The sequence below is a fragment of the Ceratotherium simum genome, chromosome 16, assembly GCF_057802395.1.
Source record: "Ceratotherium simum simum isolate JZ-2026a chromosome 16, ASM5780239v1, whole genome shotgun sequence".
Lineage (NCBI taxonomy): Eukaryota > Metazoa > Chordata > Mammalia > Perissodactyla > Rhinocerotidae > Ceratotherium > Ceratotherium simum.
The window spans coordinates 9,760,374-9,776,791 of NC_141915.1; the positions used below are offsets into that span (position 1 = coordinate 9,760,374).

The following is a 16,418-nucleotide window of genomic DNA, read 5'->3' on the forward strand; positions in this document are numbered from 1 at the left end:
CTTCTGCTGACCACTGTCACTTTCTTAGTGGCCCTTACTGCAGACCACAGAAGTGGCCAACACACACCTACATCCTGGCTTTATTCTACCCAGCCCCTTGGAGCCCCAGCCTCAGCAGGCACATGGTCTGAGTCCTGGGGCACAGCAGACGGTGCTGCTGTACAACAGGGATTCCCAATCTCCAGCCAGGGGTGGAAGGATCCTCACTGCCCTCCACCTGACTAGGACTCAGCCAATTCCTCATTTTGGCCTCTTCACTTGCAAAATTCCACTCCCCACCCCAGTTTGGTGCTGGGGAAGACTCTATTAGTTGCAAGTAACAGAAATCTTAAAAATTGGTTTAAGAAGAGAAGAAAATCTATTGGCTGACATTGCTGAAAAGGGCGGGGTTGATGTGGCTTCAGAAAAGCTGGATTTGAGAGCTCAAAGAGTGTCATCAGGACGGTCCCTCCTTTGCTCACTTCGTCATTCATCTTGGTGACAAGACGACACCAGCAGTTCTACATTTTTCTAGATTAGCAACCCTAGTGGAAGGACGGATTCCCTTTTCCAATAGTTGCAGGAAAAGTCCCAGGATTGAGGCAAGTGCTTATCCCTACACCAGTCACTGTGACCAAGGAGATGGGTCACACATCCACCTGAGGCCGGACTTGTGGGGTCAGACAGTCTGACTCACTGCCTCCATTTCCTTATGTCTCACTTGATCCCCACTCCGTGGCAGTCTGGCTCTTCTAAAACCATTCTTGCCAGTGACGTCCAAATTGCCAGGCCCAAAGGACATTCTTCTGTCCTTTCTTACCGGGCCCCTCTACACTGTAGGCCACTACACTGTTTTCCTTTGTCTATACAATTAAATGTAAAAAGTCTATGTTTGTGTCACAGTTACAAGAATCGAAGCACACATCTCCCCCTTCGTGAAGCCCACCCCTCCCTTGACTTCTGTGACCCTCTCTCCTGGTTCTCTTCTCACCTTTCTGACCTTCCTCCTCTGTCACATTCAGTGATGCTTCTTTGCCCCTTCATTCCGTCTTCGTTTTCCACACGCGCCCTGATGCTCCCACCTCCAAGCCTTTGCTCATGCTGTGCCATAACCTGGAATGCCGGCCTCTCCCCCACCTCACCTCCTCACATCCTCCAGCAGAACTGCCTCACCTCTGTTCCTTTCACCCCGCAACTGGATTGGGTACTTCTCCTCTGTGATTCTGTAATGCTCTGGGCATAGCCCTAGCATCTCATCTCCCACTTTGTCATACACCTGCAGACATGCATCATACCCCACCAAAACTGTGAGTCCCTTGAGATAAGGGACTGTACTTCATTTGTCTTTGAATCTCCTGCTATTAACACAATAAATAGTGTGTGTGCAAATCAGAGAATGGCTCAATGTGGTACTGAGGGATTGGCTGTTTGGTCAGCCTGGCCCTGCCCAGCCATGCTCCACCCTCCAGAGCCAGAACCATTCTTCCTTCCTTCCTGCCTGCCTGCCTTCCTTCCTTCCTTCCTTTCTTCCTTCCTCCCTCCCTCCCTTCTTCCTTCCTTCTCCATTCCTCCGTGCATCCGGTTATCCATTCATCCATGTATCCATGGATGGAGTGGAGTGGGTGTAGAGTTAGAGAATGTGTGGGATTATAAAAAGTTCATGGCTTTGCCTCCTGGTTCCTCCGCATACTAGCTGTATGATCATGGGCCCCTCTACCTCTCTACAATTAATTTTCCCATCTTTAAAATGGGAATAATAATCTTCACCTACCTTAGGTTTTTTGTGAGAATTCAAATGAGTAGAAGAATATAGTAAAGAGGAGAGGGGAGATGAGGGCCAGGAGGTGAGCACACGAAGGATTCCAGTGTGGTCCTTGAGAACTTGGATTAAAACCCCAGCTTTGCTACGTGTGACCCTGGGCAAGTTATTAACATCCCTAAGCCTCAGTTCCAAGGTCCCTAAGATAAGGCTATGATCCCCCCTCCAAGGGTTGCTGTGAGGGGTAAATGAGATCGTGTGTGTCAAGCGCCAACCAGCGGGTCCAGCGCAGAATAAGGTCTCAACAAAAGGGACTCTTGAGCCCCCCTGGGTCTCGGTCCCCTGTTCCTTCATGCATCGTGCCCCTGTTCACCCAAAGATCCAATCCACTCACATTCTCACAGCAAACCTCTGCGATATACACTCGGACATAGATAGGTGATCCCGGAGTTCACTTGGGGTCACCCTGCTAGTGGAAATTCAATGAATATTTGCTTGACTCCCCAGTCCATGTTCCAGGGGAAGCCCAGTACCACCCCGTCCCCCTGAGGTTTCTGTGAGCGCCTGGGGCCGGATTTCTCATGGCAGCTCTCTTCCAGCCTCCTGTCTCACTGAATTCTTGTTCTTCACTCTGCTTCCTGTGGTAGGTCTTTTCTTTATCGCCTCCTGGTTTTGACCTAAATGAGGGATTTCGACCTTTTTCTTGATTTCCAAAATACAAACCAAAACAACACAAAACAACCAAATGGAAAAAACCTCTCAAGCTGGTAAAGGGAGTAAACATCTCAGCAACGCAAATCACTTAAAATTGAAGATTAGTCGTCCCTCGACACCTTCAGCCAGAGGCCCCGCAAGCACCCCTGCAGCTGGACAGAGTTGGGTTCACTGACTTGCTGCAGTGAGGGGACGCACACCGTGGAGAACCATGGACATCTCGGGGGGAGGCTGTTAGAAAGAACCTGTTATAGGATTTGGGCTCGTGTTGGGTGATTTTGGGAATGGTTCCAAAAAGCAGGACTTGCTCTGGATTGGACACTGTCGGGAAACAGAAGTGGTTCTACGATTGGGCATCTCGGTCCTCTCACCGTAATACTTTGATTCTAGGGAGCAGCAGTCGCTCATGTTTGCGGGGATGGGAGGGTAGAAGGTGTGGTCTGCACAGAGTTCCCGTTTTTGCCTGTGTTTGGATGGAATTGTGGCGTGGCCTGGTTTCTGTCTTGACCCATCACGGTCACCGAGTGGCCTTGCCTAACAATGTTGGCATCTGTGAAACTGTTCACGGGCGACAGGAGGACACCAAGGCCTCACTGTGAGTGCCAGGCCAGCTCCCAGCTTTCCAAGGCCGCTTTTCTCTCTTCATCCCTGTTCTCAAAACTGTGGCCACTCTTCCCTGTTGTCCCAACATCCTCTCTCTCGCCCCATCCACACCTTGCCTCTCCCCTCTTCTCTGCCCCTCTTCTCTCAGAGCCCCTCCTCCCCCCAGATTTCCTCCAGGTCTCACCGAGAGCAGTCAGCTCTCCCGAGCCCCTCCCTCACGCAGCCCCAGGCTTCTCTGTGTGTGTCAAGATCCTCTCTGGTTCTCCTCTCTGGCCCTCACACTTTCATCTCCCCTACCAGTGTCTACAAGAGATTTTATTACCCATCCATGTGAATTTTGTGCCCCGCTCCTGTCCTCCCTCCCCCCACACCATTTAAACAGTAGTGGTTATAAGTAGTTTGGGTTTCAGTAATAGTTTAGCCCACTATTTATACATATATTATATTTCTGTCGACATGGACAGAGTCAGATCCAGGTAATCAATGGATGCAGCTCAGAATCTAGCGTTGGCAGGATGGGTGGGGGAACCCCTGCCCTGCTTCTTGACAGTCTCCCAACCATCCACATCCCTGGGATCTGGGGGTTGGCAGGAGGAGCTGCCTCTCGCAGAGAGCGGGCCTTCCCCAAACTTCTTTCCTCCCTCCCTCCCTCCAGATCTTCTTCAGTGACCTGAGCCAAGACCCTGCAGAGGACATTTTCCTCACTGAACTGAAAGTGAAGATCCAAGACTCCAAACTCCCCAAGGGTGAGCATCTGCTCTCCCTTTTCCAAAGCTCACCCTGACTCAGTTTCCCCAAGCCCCATTTCCAGAAAGTCCTCCCACCTCTCACTTAGTGATCCCCCCACCCCACCTCTGCTGAATACCAGTGTGCCCTCGGCTCCCTCCAAGCTCGCCCAGACTGAAGGGCAGCCTGCACCCCTGAGGTGCTGCCTTTCCATCCAGAGAGAGATGCTGTGAACATTCTGCAGCTTAGCGTCGGTGAGGTGGGGAAGCCAGGAAAGCCAGGACGGGGAGGGACCAGCACCTCCCACCTTCACCTCTTCTCATCATCCCTCAGATGGTTTTTCACCCAGGAGGAGAGGCGTGGCTGAGGGCCCAGGCGCTGAGCTCTCCATTTGCTACCAGAAGGTCAGTGGGCATGGGTGTGGTCAGGAGGTACAGCTGGATGGAAGCAGTTGTCAGGGACCTGAGGGCGGGGAAGCAGACAGAGCCAGAGGAAACTTCTGCCCTTTCCTTGACCCTGCCCCCAGTTTCCAAGCCTTTGGAGAGTTTTGCGGGGATGGGAGGGTTATGCGATTGGCCTTACCTATAGACAAAGAGGACATCAAGGGAGCTGTCCCCCCGGTCAAAAATACCTTCCTCGCTAGCTGACCAGTTGCATTGGAGATATGATCTTTTGGGTCTAGAAGGCTGAGCATGCTCCCTGGCGCTAAGTGCTCTAAGCCTTTATCCCTTTGCCCCTTACTGGACGTTAATGACACAGACAAGACTCTTGGGGCAGGGCTGGGAAGTGAGACTGTTGACATGAGGATGCCTGGGGACAGGGTTGTCCTGAGGACCCCTATCTGTGCCTGCATCCTCCTCCCCAGGCCCTGCTCAGCCACCGGGCCCAAGAGGTCACCGTTTCCCTGCGGGCCACTGGGCTGGTCCTGAAGGCCCTTCCAGCCAGTGACATTGAAGGTGAGGAGCTGGGAAAGCAGAGCAGAGAGAAAGAGAAGGACAAGAAGGGGAAAGTCTGGTAGCAGTCACACACTAGTGATTTTTGACACATTATACACTTTTATGAAAGTTAAGGAAATGCTCTCAACCTGTTGGGACTAATGCCTTCCTACACCTCCTTGGTGTCTCTGCCATACACAACCTCCTGGGCTAGGTGTTCCTTCAGTTCTTAGCATGCCCGGGAGCTGCAGGGAACTTCAACGTAAGTTTCTTCCATTGAAAAAGGGGTGCAGAAGGAGGTGAAGAAAGAGATTGGGGTTGGCGATGGCTGTTATGCCCGAGGACACAAAAACTTTGTGGATTCACCAGGGAAGGGAGATGGATAATCAGGAGGGAACTGAAACTTCGCTAGGACCAATATGGAGTCAGGAAGTGGGGGCTGAGCAGGGTATGAGCCGGGCTTAAAATGGGGCGGGGTCAAGATGGGTTCATGGAGGTCTTCTTAGGACCTAGAATCTCAAACTCTCCTACTTCCCTGGAGGCCCATTCACAGCCGCCCACCCCACATCTCCTTTCTCTTAGTTTCAGGGCCCACCCACTGCCCTGTTACAGACTACACTTGCCTGAACGTCAGTGTGACAGAGGTTGTCAAGACCTCCAACTTGGCAGGAAGGTCCTTCTCTGTAAGTACTGGGTAGAGTGGGAACTGGAGATATTCAAACTGGTGGGTGGGTGGGAACCCAGGGGGCAGAGTGTTCAGAGAAAGGTATTCCTGAGCCTTTCAGAGCCTTTGCTATTGAAATGGGTCTTCCTATCGGAATGAATCTGCTTTCCAATCAGTCTGTTTGAAATATTGACTGAATATTGGATTATTGATATTGAAATATCCACCTACTGGCCATCTGAGGACCTAAGACACCCAGATAACTATAAAATGCACGCACGTTCTGGCATTCCCCTGCACTACACATCAGTCAGACTCCTAAACAGCGACAGCCCAGCCTTTGACCAAATCTAACCAGCTCTTTCAGCCTCATTGCCCCTTCTGCTGCCCTTTGCCTTTGCCCTTATTGATAATTATTGCTTTAGATTCCCTTATTGGTACAGACGTAGGACCCATTCATTTTCTCCCTATCTGATGGCCTCTCTGGACTTCACTTCCCTGCTCAGCTGGACCTTGGGTCCCATGATTACACCTGAGCCCTGTGCTCAGACACCCTCACCTCCCCACACCACCTACCAGGCAGACACTCCCTTCAGATCAAGCCGTCTACTCCATCTGTATGCTCAGGTGGCTGAGTGCTTCTGGAATAAATCCCACATCCGTGTAGTTAGAGCCACAGCAAACCCATGACCTCCCACCTTAACTGGATCCTGGGCATCACTCAACCCTTTTCTACTCCGTCTCCTCTGGGCTCTTCTCCATCTGTTTTCAGCTCTCTTTTCTCCAGCTTTGCCCTCCCTGTCTCTACTGCTCCTTCTTCTGAGCCTATAAACATGCTCAGGTCTTTTCCATCCTAGAAAGAAAAATCTCGACCATGACCCAACTACCCTTCTAGCTACCACTGTATCTCCTTCTTTCCCTTCTCAGTCAAGCTTCTTGAAAGACCCTTCTAGAAGAGTTTCCAGTCCCTTACCAGTGACTGTCCTACCCACTACTGTCACAGCCCACCCCACTGTGGCAAAGTCACCTCCATGTCGCCAAGACCAAAGGTCACTTTTTAGTCCTTATATTTCTTTATCCACCCTTTTAAAAATAATGTTTTAACCTATAAACAAAAGTTTAGGTATTTATTTTGGGAAATACAAAAAAGCACAAAGAAATAAATCCACTAGCAGTCCCATCACCAGGAGAGAGTGACTATTAACATTTTCAGGTGTAAACATCCAGCCTTTTTTCTCTATATTTTTGCATAATTGATAGCTACATACATACGGGTCTGTAACTTGATGTTTTTACTTAAAAAATATACTAAGGCATTGTGAATATGTCTTGGCAGGATCTTGTTTATGTCATGAAATATATTTCATTCAATACTTATTATATGATGGCTACATATGCTTGTATAATTATTTAATTGATTTTTTGTGTGTGTGTGTGAGGAAGATCAGCCCTGAGCTAACATCCATGCCAATCCTCCTCTTTTTGCTGAGGAAGACTGGCCCTGGGCTAACATCTGTGACCATCTTCCTCCACTTTATATGGGACGCTGCCACAGCATGGCCTGACAAGCGGTCCATGGGTGCACGCCCGGGATGCAAACCCGGGCCACTAGCAGCGGAGTGCATGCCCTTAACCGCTATGCCACGGGGCCGGCCCCTTAATTGATTTCTTATAACACATTTAAGTAAGTTCTCAGTTTTCGCTATTATAAGCATTACTGTGAGGAACATACCTAGGGATAAATATGTGCTAAAAGTCATGGTTATGCCTTTTTAAAAAAATGCCTAGAAGTGATATCACTCAGTCAAATGCTTCCATATTTTAACATTTTTGATATATTTTGCCAAATTGCCCTCCAGAAAGTCTATACCAAATTCCTCTCTCACCATAGTGTTTAAGAGTGCCAATTTCACTGCACAGTTAACACATTGACTAATTGTTTCATCTTTGCAAGTTTGATTGTCAAAATTTTCATTATTTCAATTTGTATTCTATTCATTTCCAATTAATGAAGTTGAAGAATTTGTTATATTTATCGATAACTTCTATTTCCTCATTTGTGTATTGCCTATTTATATTCTCTTCCTATATTAATATTGTAGTATCCCTGTTTTATAATATGAGAACATCTAACCCCTTATTTGTCATATATGTACTTCATTTCATAGAGGGCTCTCAAATGTCACAAGAATATGCCTTGTGACATTTCATTCACTTTTTTGGACCTTTGAAGGACATTCTCAATCTGGAAACTCACATCATTTGGTTCTGAGACATTTTTTAATATAATTTTTAAAATAATTTCTTTCCCTCTATTTCCTTGTTGTCTCTTTCTGGAACTACAGACAGTCAGGTGTTAGGCCTCCTAGAGGGATACTCTAACTTTCTGATGTTTTCTCTCCCATTGTCCTTCTCTTTCTTTCCTTCAAGTTTTGGGATTTTTCTCCAAATTCATTTACTGAATGTTTAAACTTCAAGAATTGTTCCTTGTTTTCTGTTATTCATTTTTAGTGGCATTCTATTCTTGCTTCATTGATATAGCGTTGTCGTTTATCTCTCTGAAGATATTGATTATGGTTTATTTGGAATTTTCTTCCACTCCCTGCATTGCACCTATTTCCTCTGAATTCATGTTTTCTGTTTGCTTGATTAGGTCTCTCTCATTTTTTTTTTTTTTAATGTTAGAGGCTGTCTCCAAATATCTAGTGATCCTTGGCCATCTGTTCAAATTTAAGAGCAGGGCACTAAAAAGCTGAGTCAATGGTGGCCTTCTCAGTGGGCAGAAAGAAGGCCATGGTCCTTTCCGGGGGGAAAGCCCAAATGTCAGTATCTGCAAATCTCTTTGTTAGGACAGTCTTGTTTTCCAGAGAAGGGTTCTTCAGGCTCCTGCCTTGGGGCATGAGGTGGGCAACAGGTATAGCACTGCTGGTGTCTGTACTATGGAGCTGGGCTGGGTGACGGGATCAGGGCTGTCACCATTCAGTGAGCAAACCTTGATGTCATCCACCTATACGGAGTACAGTGCTCCATCCTCCTCCAGCTGGGGTGTCCCCAAGCCCAGGGTCTCTCTGGCTCAGTTTTTCTGATCTCTGTGGCAGGGGGAGGGTTCATGGCTTGGCTGCTGAGGTGAGGAGTGGGAACCTGAATCATCTAACTGTTCCTCGTACCACTTTTCATGTCGATTCCCTTTTTTAGGCTCCATCTCGTCCCACCATCTGTGAAGCCTTAGCCTCCAGTTCATAAGTCTCTCCAGAGTTTTGGTCCTTATGTTTTACCTTCCTCTGTCTGTACTCATATTGTGGTTTAGGGCTTTAGGTGGCTTCTAGTTTTCTTAAAGATGCCCCTCTTTGTTTTGAGGCAAATTATAAGAGGAAAGGAATGAGAAAATATATACTCTGTCATTTTGAAATCAGAAATCCTCATCCCTTTATTTTTATTTTAGATATGCCTCTTGTAAATAGTATATAATTGGATTTTGTTCTGACTCAGTCTGAAAGTCTTTTTTTAACAAATGAGAGTTTAATCCATCAACGCTAACTTTAAACACTGCTTGATCTTACTCTGCCATCTTATGTTGTGCTTTCTGATTTTTTAAATGCTTTTTGTTATTTTTTTGTTTCTTTTTGCTCAGGTTTTGATTGCTTATTTTTCCCCCTCTGATGATTTGGAAGTTATATATACTACTTTTTCTATCAGTGGTTACCTTTAAACTGAAAATATTTAAATTTGAAATTATATTTTTATGTTAATACTCCAATAAAGCTGGCTTGCAACACTGTCATAGATGTTTTCCCTAGTTTTCTATCTCCTTGATCAATTTTGAATGAGTTCCACCACTAGAACTGAAGCCCTATTCTCTGAGCCTTTAAACTCCCTGAATCCATGAATTCTGAGACACCACTTTCTCATAGTTCTTCTACATACCTGACTATTACTCTTTGGCTCCTTTCCCTGCACTCTTTTTCCTAAAACAATTCCTTCAATAGCTACTGTTCTCATCTTCTATCCATGGCCCACTTCTTTTCCCATTCCCCAGACTATAAAATCCGTGTACAGTTTTAGTCCAATTTGTAAGGACACCCAAATCTATATCACCTGCTCTGACATTCCCCTCCTTGAGTTTCTGACTCCTGCATTCAATTAAGTTAGCATGAACTGAGTATCCCACAACACCCCAAACTCAAGCTATTCAAAACCAAAGCCAGTGCTTTAGTTAGGAGCTCCCGAGAGCCAGACTGCCTGCTTCAGATCTTGGCTCTGCCTTTTTACCAGCTATGTGACTTCAGGCAAGTTACTCCAGCTCTGTGCCTCAGTCTCATTATCTGTAAAATGGGGATAATAATGGTACCTACCTTATCCAGTTGTTGTGAGGATTAAATGCGACATGTAAAGCTCTTAGACGAGTGCTTGGCCAAGTCAGAGATCTATACGTATTAGCCGTTGTTTTTATTTCATTCCCTCCTCCCCTATGTCCTGTCTCTCAGTTAATGGTCCATCACTAACCAGTCACCTCTGCCAGAAACCTGGGAGTCATCTCAGATGCCTCCTCTTCCTCACTTCCCTGCATCCTGCTGGTTTTCTCTCTCAAACACTTCTCAAACCTTTCCCTTCTTCTTCATCCTCCTTCTTCTGGTCCAGCTAGGTTGACCAAATGTCCCAATTTGCCCAGGACTGAGGGTTTTCCTGGGACAGGGGACCTTCAGTGCTAAAACCAGGGAAGTCCCAGGCAAATCAGGACAAGTTGGTCACCTCAGTCCAGACCATCATCCGTCCCCTTTTCCTGAACAAACACAAGAGCCTCCCAGCTGGTCTCCCTGCTGTCACTCCAATGCTCCTTAGGTCCACCGTCCACATCTCTACCCCAGCGACCTTTCTAAAACAGAACTTGGACCTGTCGCTCTGTGCTTAAAACCCCTCTGTCACTTCCCATTCTCCATGACAGAAGGACAGAAAAACTCTTCAGTGTTGCACAGCATGGGTCCTCTTCCTCTCCATCCACAACTCCGGCCATCCCCTGTAGGCCCTTGACACCGTGGTCATTGGAGGTGTGCCCGCATCACACCTCTGTGCCTTTGCTCATGCGCTTTGCGTGGCCTGAAACCCCATTCCTCCCTTCCTCTTCCCCTTCTTTTCAAAACTCCTATTTCTCCTTCAAGATGAAACTCAGGTGTCATCTCCCCCTGAGGCCCTTCTGATGCCCTTCCCCTTTCTCCCCCACATCCTCCACCCCACCCCATCCCCACTCCCCGGAGAGCTAGCTGCCCCACCTCTGTGCTCCCATAGGGCCCTGGGGACACAGCCATGGAAGCATTTGCAACACCATAAATGAAACGATCTCTATGTGACAGTGGACTGTGAGCTCCCTGGGCTCAGGCGCTCTCTGAGTCCTCATGTTCTCCCCAGCACTCAGCACGGTATCTGGTCGACACCAGGGGCTCACCAGATGTTTGCTGAGTCATCCAGTCCAACCTGTACCTCCACAGGATCTCATCCCAGGACAGGAGCTCACTTTTCTGAGGCAGCCTGTCCACTGCAGGAGAGCTCTGACTGGCCAAGAGATTTACTGTACTGAGCTGAAATCTGCCTTCCTAGAGGACAGCTCTGTATTCAGGCTTTAAGCCTCGAGGTGGACCCACTTACCCTTACGTATTTCCTCTTTCGAAGTCAGTTCCTGACAACAGTTTCTGTTTTTAATGACCTCTTTAAACAACCTGGTTGTAGGCTTTTTGAAAATCTAAACTTATCGCCCCAGCAACTTCCCTTTCACCCCTGCACTGACTTGCTGGGGGAAATTCCAGTGCTTTCCTCTGAACTCAGGCATGTCTGTCTGCGTGTTCTGTCCCAGTGGATCAGATGATAAACACTGAGCGCAGGAGTCCATGGTAAGCGAGAGTGAAGGCAGGCCAGGCCTGCAGAGCAGCAGGGCACGGGCGTTGTGGCTGGCTTGGTGAGTTTAAGGGGCAGTAACGATATTACTTGGACTGGATTGGAAGTTTGATCTAGAAAAGCAGTGAGGAATGGTAGAATGGGGCTTTGGGGTGGGGAAGGCAGGAAGCCAGCAACAGAGAACAACCAGCAGCATTTTGCTCATCCCCTCATGAGCTGAGGCTGGGGCTCTTTGCAGATTATGCACTTGGCCTTTTCAGCTGGCCTCCACGGCTGCACCGAAATCCAAGACTCCTGGGGTCCTCGTGGGCCAAAGCCAGGCGGGTCGGGCGTCGAGGCATGCAGACCACAAAGGGGAAGCGAAGGCATCGGCCTGCACTGCCGGCAGGTGGAGGAGGCCCGAGACGGCCTCTGGTTATCTAGAGGGCAGGATCCTGGAGGCCCAGATCCTACCGGGAGACCCCTAGAGCGGCCTGATGCAGGAGAGAGAGCACCGAGTCGGGAGTCAGGGAGCTGGTCCCACGCTACCACTGCGGAACCTTCAGCGGGTCGCATTCAGTCCCTCCTCTATGGCAACCTTGTTTCTCTCACCAGCTGGGGTCAGTCCAGCTGGGGTCCCAGTAACCAGCATGACCTGAAAGCACCCGGCTTTCCCCATCCCCCAGCTCATGCAGAGCTTCAGCCTTCCTGCAGTCTCTCCGGGTATTTCTGAAAGGTCACAGATGACATCCCAGTGCTCACAATCATCCAGCTAGCTGTCTGGTTAGTGTCCATTAGGTTCCACTGGCTGTCCCCACCCCACCCCCCGCCACAACTGCCCGCCACGACTGAGAGCTCCAGGGCTCCACAGCTGCCGCAGGTGCTGATGCACCGCGGGGGAGAAGCCCCTGTCCCCTTGTGTTACCCTCTGTCTTACTGAGATCTTGGTAAAGCTGTCTTTACTCACAACCCGCCTGTTTGGACTCCCATGGGTCTATGAATAGAGTGATGGTGGGAGGGGGTTTGGGCTGGGAGACAGACCGAGGAGTGAAGGGATCCACTCTGGTTCCCCTTCCCCCGACAACTGAGGCCATTCCTCATATTTGGCTCCTTCTTGGAAAATTATAGTTAATAGTAATAATAAACAGCGAACACTAATACAGCACTTACCATGTCCCAGACACTTAACTTATACTGTCTCTTTTCATCTTCACAACAGTCCTACAAGGTAGTTGCTATTATACCATATTTTTTTCTAAATAGGTGAGAAACTCAAGCACAGAGATTAAGAAGTCAGTCCAAGGGCACACAGCTAATAAGTGGCAGAGCCAGGATAGAACCCGAGCAGTCTAGCCAGAGAGGCTGTGCTTTGACCCTCCTCCCAGGAGATTCTTGCACACTCTGCCCATAGGCTTCTGGCTGGTCTACTCCACCCCCATAAAATGCTTGATCCCCAATTTGGGCTGTGCTTGTGGGTCTGCTCTGAGATGTGACAAGGTGAATTAGCTCAGTGGTTCTCAGCCCTGCCTACAATAGGGAGCTTATTAAAAATGCCCCTGCCTAGGCTCGACTTTGGACAACTTAAATCAGAATCTCCGACGTTATGTTTTGGAAAGGTGATTCTTATGAGCAGCCGGGGTTGAGGAAACTTGAATGAGATGGACTCTAAGGCTCTGGAAACTTGAGGGCTCTGGGGTGCTGAATCACCCAAAGCATGTGGAATGGGACAGTGACCCGGAAAGGGCCTCTGAAAGCCCCACCTGGAATGTTCTAAATTCTCTGCCCAGTGAGAGGGGGCCTCTCAGGAGTGACCCCCTCAGATGAGGGGTTAGAGGGCTGCCTGGGGGCTGCTTTCCTGTGGTCCTGGGTACTTTTAGAGAAGCAGCCAGGGCTTTAGGGTGTGGAAGGGAGGAACACCTTCCCCCAGGTCTGTACAGAGGATGGATGTCCTCCACCTGTATCTGGTCCCTAGACGATTCCGTGGTACAAACTTATACCCAGTCTGGTCTGGTCTGAGTCATGGGGCTAGGTGGCCACTTTCTAGACCCTGTCTCTGCCCCATGGAAATATGTAATGTGTATGTAATTCAACACTGAGAACTGGGGTCAGGACTTTTAAAACCCCTGACATATCCCCAAATTGCACACATAACAACAGGCCTGTCACACAGGAGGTGCTCAGATAACATGATAACCTGGCAAGCCCTGGCCACCGCGTTCCAGGTTGTGCTCGAAACTGAAAACAACGGATTGGGAAATGAACTACAGGAACGATGAGAGACCTGAGGGCAAGGGTAGCCTAGAAGCAGTTTCTGCAGAGTTGTCACTGCTCAGAGTCACTTGCAGGAAGAGAGCTGGGGACCCCGAGTGCTGGCCTGAAGAAATACACCAGAGTCCAGGGTAGGAGATGCTGGCAGGGCCATCTGTCATGAAGGTGACACTCACACGAGCTCTCTTTGTTGCAGATGGTGACAAACACCTTCCGAACAGCCGACATCCGGATCCAGAGCCAGGACCAGAGGCTGCTGACGCTGTTGCTAGACAAGGACAGTCGGCGCACTTTCCGGGATGTGGTCAGGTGAGGCCGGGCCCGCTACCATTAGGGCTCCGTGCCCCACTAAGTAGCAGCCAGGCCCTGCCATCTCCTGCCTCTTGCCCAGGTCAGCTTGTCAGAGGCAGATCCTGTGGCCAGGCAGTGTCCCTGGTGGGTATGGACTTGGGCCCTTCGGGTAGCTGGATCCAGGAAGAAGAGCAAATGAATGGCTGGCCCTGGGCAGCAGCTGATAGTACAATTTCCCAAGATCCCTCTATGTACAATCGGCCCACAGCCCTCCCGATCCAACCCCCCGTGCTGGCACTGGCCTCTCCAACACAGGCTGACCCAGCTGTGTGGCAGCTGTGCCCCAGTTGCTGCAACCCTTACTGGTCTCCCCGGGGAGATGTATTTAGGTAAGGCAGACAGACACAGAGTGACCCGTCCAGCCATGGCCTCCTCTCCCAGTGTTCACCCCAAGTCCAGGGTGCTCTTTCTTGTCCTGACTCCTCCTCCTCCCTCTGCGAGGCCCCCTCCTCCATGCCCTACAATAAAGGGGCTACCTTTAAAATGCCCGGGCAGATTGGCCCCCTGAGATGGGTCTCCTGAGCTGGCCTCTCTCCACCCACAGATTCGAGGTTGCTCCCTGCCCAGAACCATGTTCTGGAACCCAGAAGTCCAAGGCACTGTGGGTCAGTTCACACCAGCAAGAGATGGAAAGGACCACGGCCAAGTGCAAGCCCCTTCTAATGCCCATCAACACTTTCTCCGGCATTGTTCAGTGAGCCCGCAGGGGCGTTGGAAGCACTGAGTCCAAGCATGGCGGGCCCCAGAGGAAGGATACACTACCCCACCTGCCCCCAAACACTCACACCAACAGGCCCGGCTACCCTGGGCGGCTTCTGGCCGTGTCTAGGAGCCAGTGAGTGCCCGGAGCACAGGGAGACTGGCCGTGGGCACGTGATGGAGCAGGGCCCACACGAAGCCCAAGGATGGCCGGGCGAAGCTGCGCACACACAAAGCCCAGCTCCCTGCACAAATGTCCACTCCTTTGTTGATTTTCAATTCCCACCTCTCCCCCTGTCTTCTCCCACTCCGGCTCCCCAGCCAGCCCTTAAACCAAGGTGAGAGCTGCTGTTTTGTCCAGGGCCCTGTGGCCTGGGGGAAATGGGACGCAGGCCAAACCAACTGCACCTCCCTCCTCCCGAATCTGTCCCCTTCGGTCTCTCAGGCCAAAGCCCGCCTCACCCACGCCCAGGGAGGCGTTTCTCCCAGTGGAGACGAAATGTCAGGCTCGGTAAATACACACTAAAAGTGTTTCCGCTTTCTTCTAATACCCAGCAATATTTGTATTCTAATAGCGATCGGGGCAATACTTAACTAACCTAACGAATCTGCTCAGGGCATGTAAGCGTTTTGTGAAGAACTGACCTATGTGTTCTGTCTACCTGCCACCCCTCTCCTCATTCACGTTGACTAGGGCCTCCTGACCAGCACTGTCCCAAAGGGAGGTGGGAATGCAAGGTAGTTGCAGAGGAGCCAGAGATTAAAGACTTCAAAATTCTTGGCTTTTGAGTTCAAAAACATACATCCAGATGTAAAACAGGGAAGATCAGTGTCACAGAACCAGTTCCCTCACTCCCAGGACTCAGGGGCCGGGGGGGACTAGGGATGTTGAGCAACAGAGAGAACATAAACGCTTGGACTTAGGTCCATCCCTATCACCTGGGCAGGGTCCTGGGGGATGGGGAGAGGAAGAATCCCTTTTATGTTTGGGGATCCACGAGTAGAGAGGTAGGCACTTCACTTTTGGCCTCATTGCCAGGGGAGTGGGGGCAAGTCCCAGAGCACATTCTCGATGCCTGGGGAACGGTGTAAGAGGGGCTGCCTGGGGAGCCCAGGCAGATGGGCCCAAGGGCAGCCTGAGAGAGTCCCTGTGCCCCCACAGGGCATGGGGAGCAGGTAAGGTTTTCTCGGGTAATTAAAAGCAAACAAGCCCCAGGGGTCTCACAGTAAAAGGGAAGAGGTGCAGCTGTGAGTGGCAGTGGGGACCACAGGCCCTGAAGCCCAGATGTGGACCCTGGGCACCCCAATGGACACCAACGTGGTGGAGTGCCTGCCCCTCAGTGGAGAGCAGCCCTGGACAGGGAAGACCAAGGGGTGGATGGATGTGAGAGCCTCCACTGAAGCGGCCCCCCTGCAGAACCCAGGGAGGAGAGGGACTAGGGACAGCCCCAATGTGACTGGTGGTTTTAAACCAGAAATGACTGATATCACTGAATTTGAGTGAGTTTACCCGAACACAGCTAGAATTTTTTTCTGCCATTGGGGTGATGCAAACTGATTCATAATAATTTGGGCATTCACAATTACTATGTTCTTTAAGTAAACATTTGCAGAGGTTACCAGTTGTTAGGATTAGGTGAGGGCTCTGGGCATCCTCCCCCAACAATCTCTCTACCAGCTTACAAAGAAAGCAAGTTGTAGACCAAATTTTGCTACACATTGTCAATGCAAATAATCAATAACCAATCTATCAATAAGAGAGATATTTAATGAGCTCATGTGAGGACTAGCCCAGAAGTGTTCTCTTCCCCAGGGAAGAAAGCACTCTGGAGAAGCGTAGTTCACAGCATGGTTA

The 16,418-nt window shown here is 49.7% G+C and overlaps 1 protein-coding gene across 1 annotated transcript in view; it reads left to right on the forward strand.

The window, feature by feature from the left end:
• Positions 1–16,416, forward strand: part of PIK3R6 (phosphoinositide-3-kinase regulatory subunit 6) — a 53,650-nt gene extending 37,234 nt beyond the window's left edge. The window contains exons 15-20 of the mRNA XM_004433073.3: positions 3,711–3,801; positions 4,115–4,185; positions 4,647–4,737; positions 5,299–5,399; positions 13,710–13,822; positions 14,409–16,416. Of these exons, the coding sequence (XP_004433130.1) occupies positions 3,711–3,801; positions 4,115–4,185; positions 4,647–4,737; positions 5,299–5,399; positions 13,710–13,822; positions 14,409–14,562 (621 nt within the window). The 3' untranslated portion in view covers positions 14,563–16,416. The remainder of the gene's footprint in view (positions 1–3,710; positions 3,802–4,114; positions 4,186–4,646; positions 4,738–5,298; positions 5,400–13,709; positions 13,823–14,408) is intronic.
• The last annotated feature ends 2 nt before the right edge of the window (positions 16,417–16,418 follow it).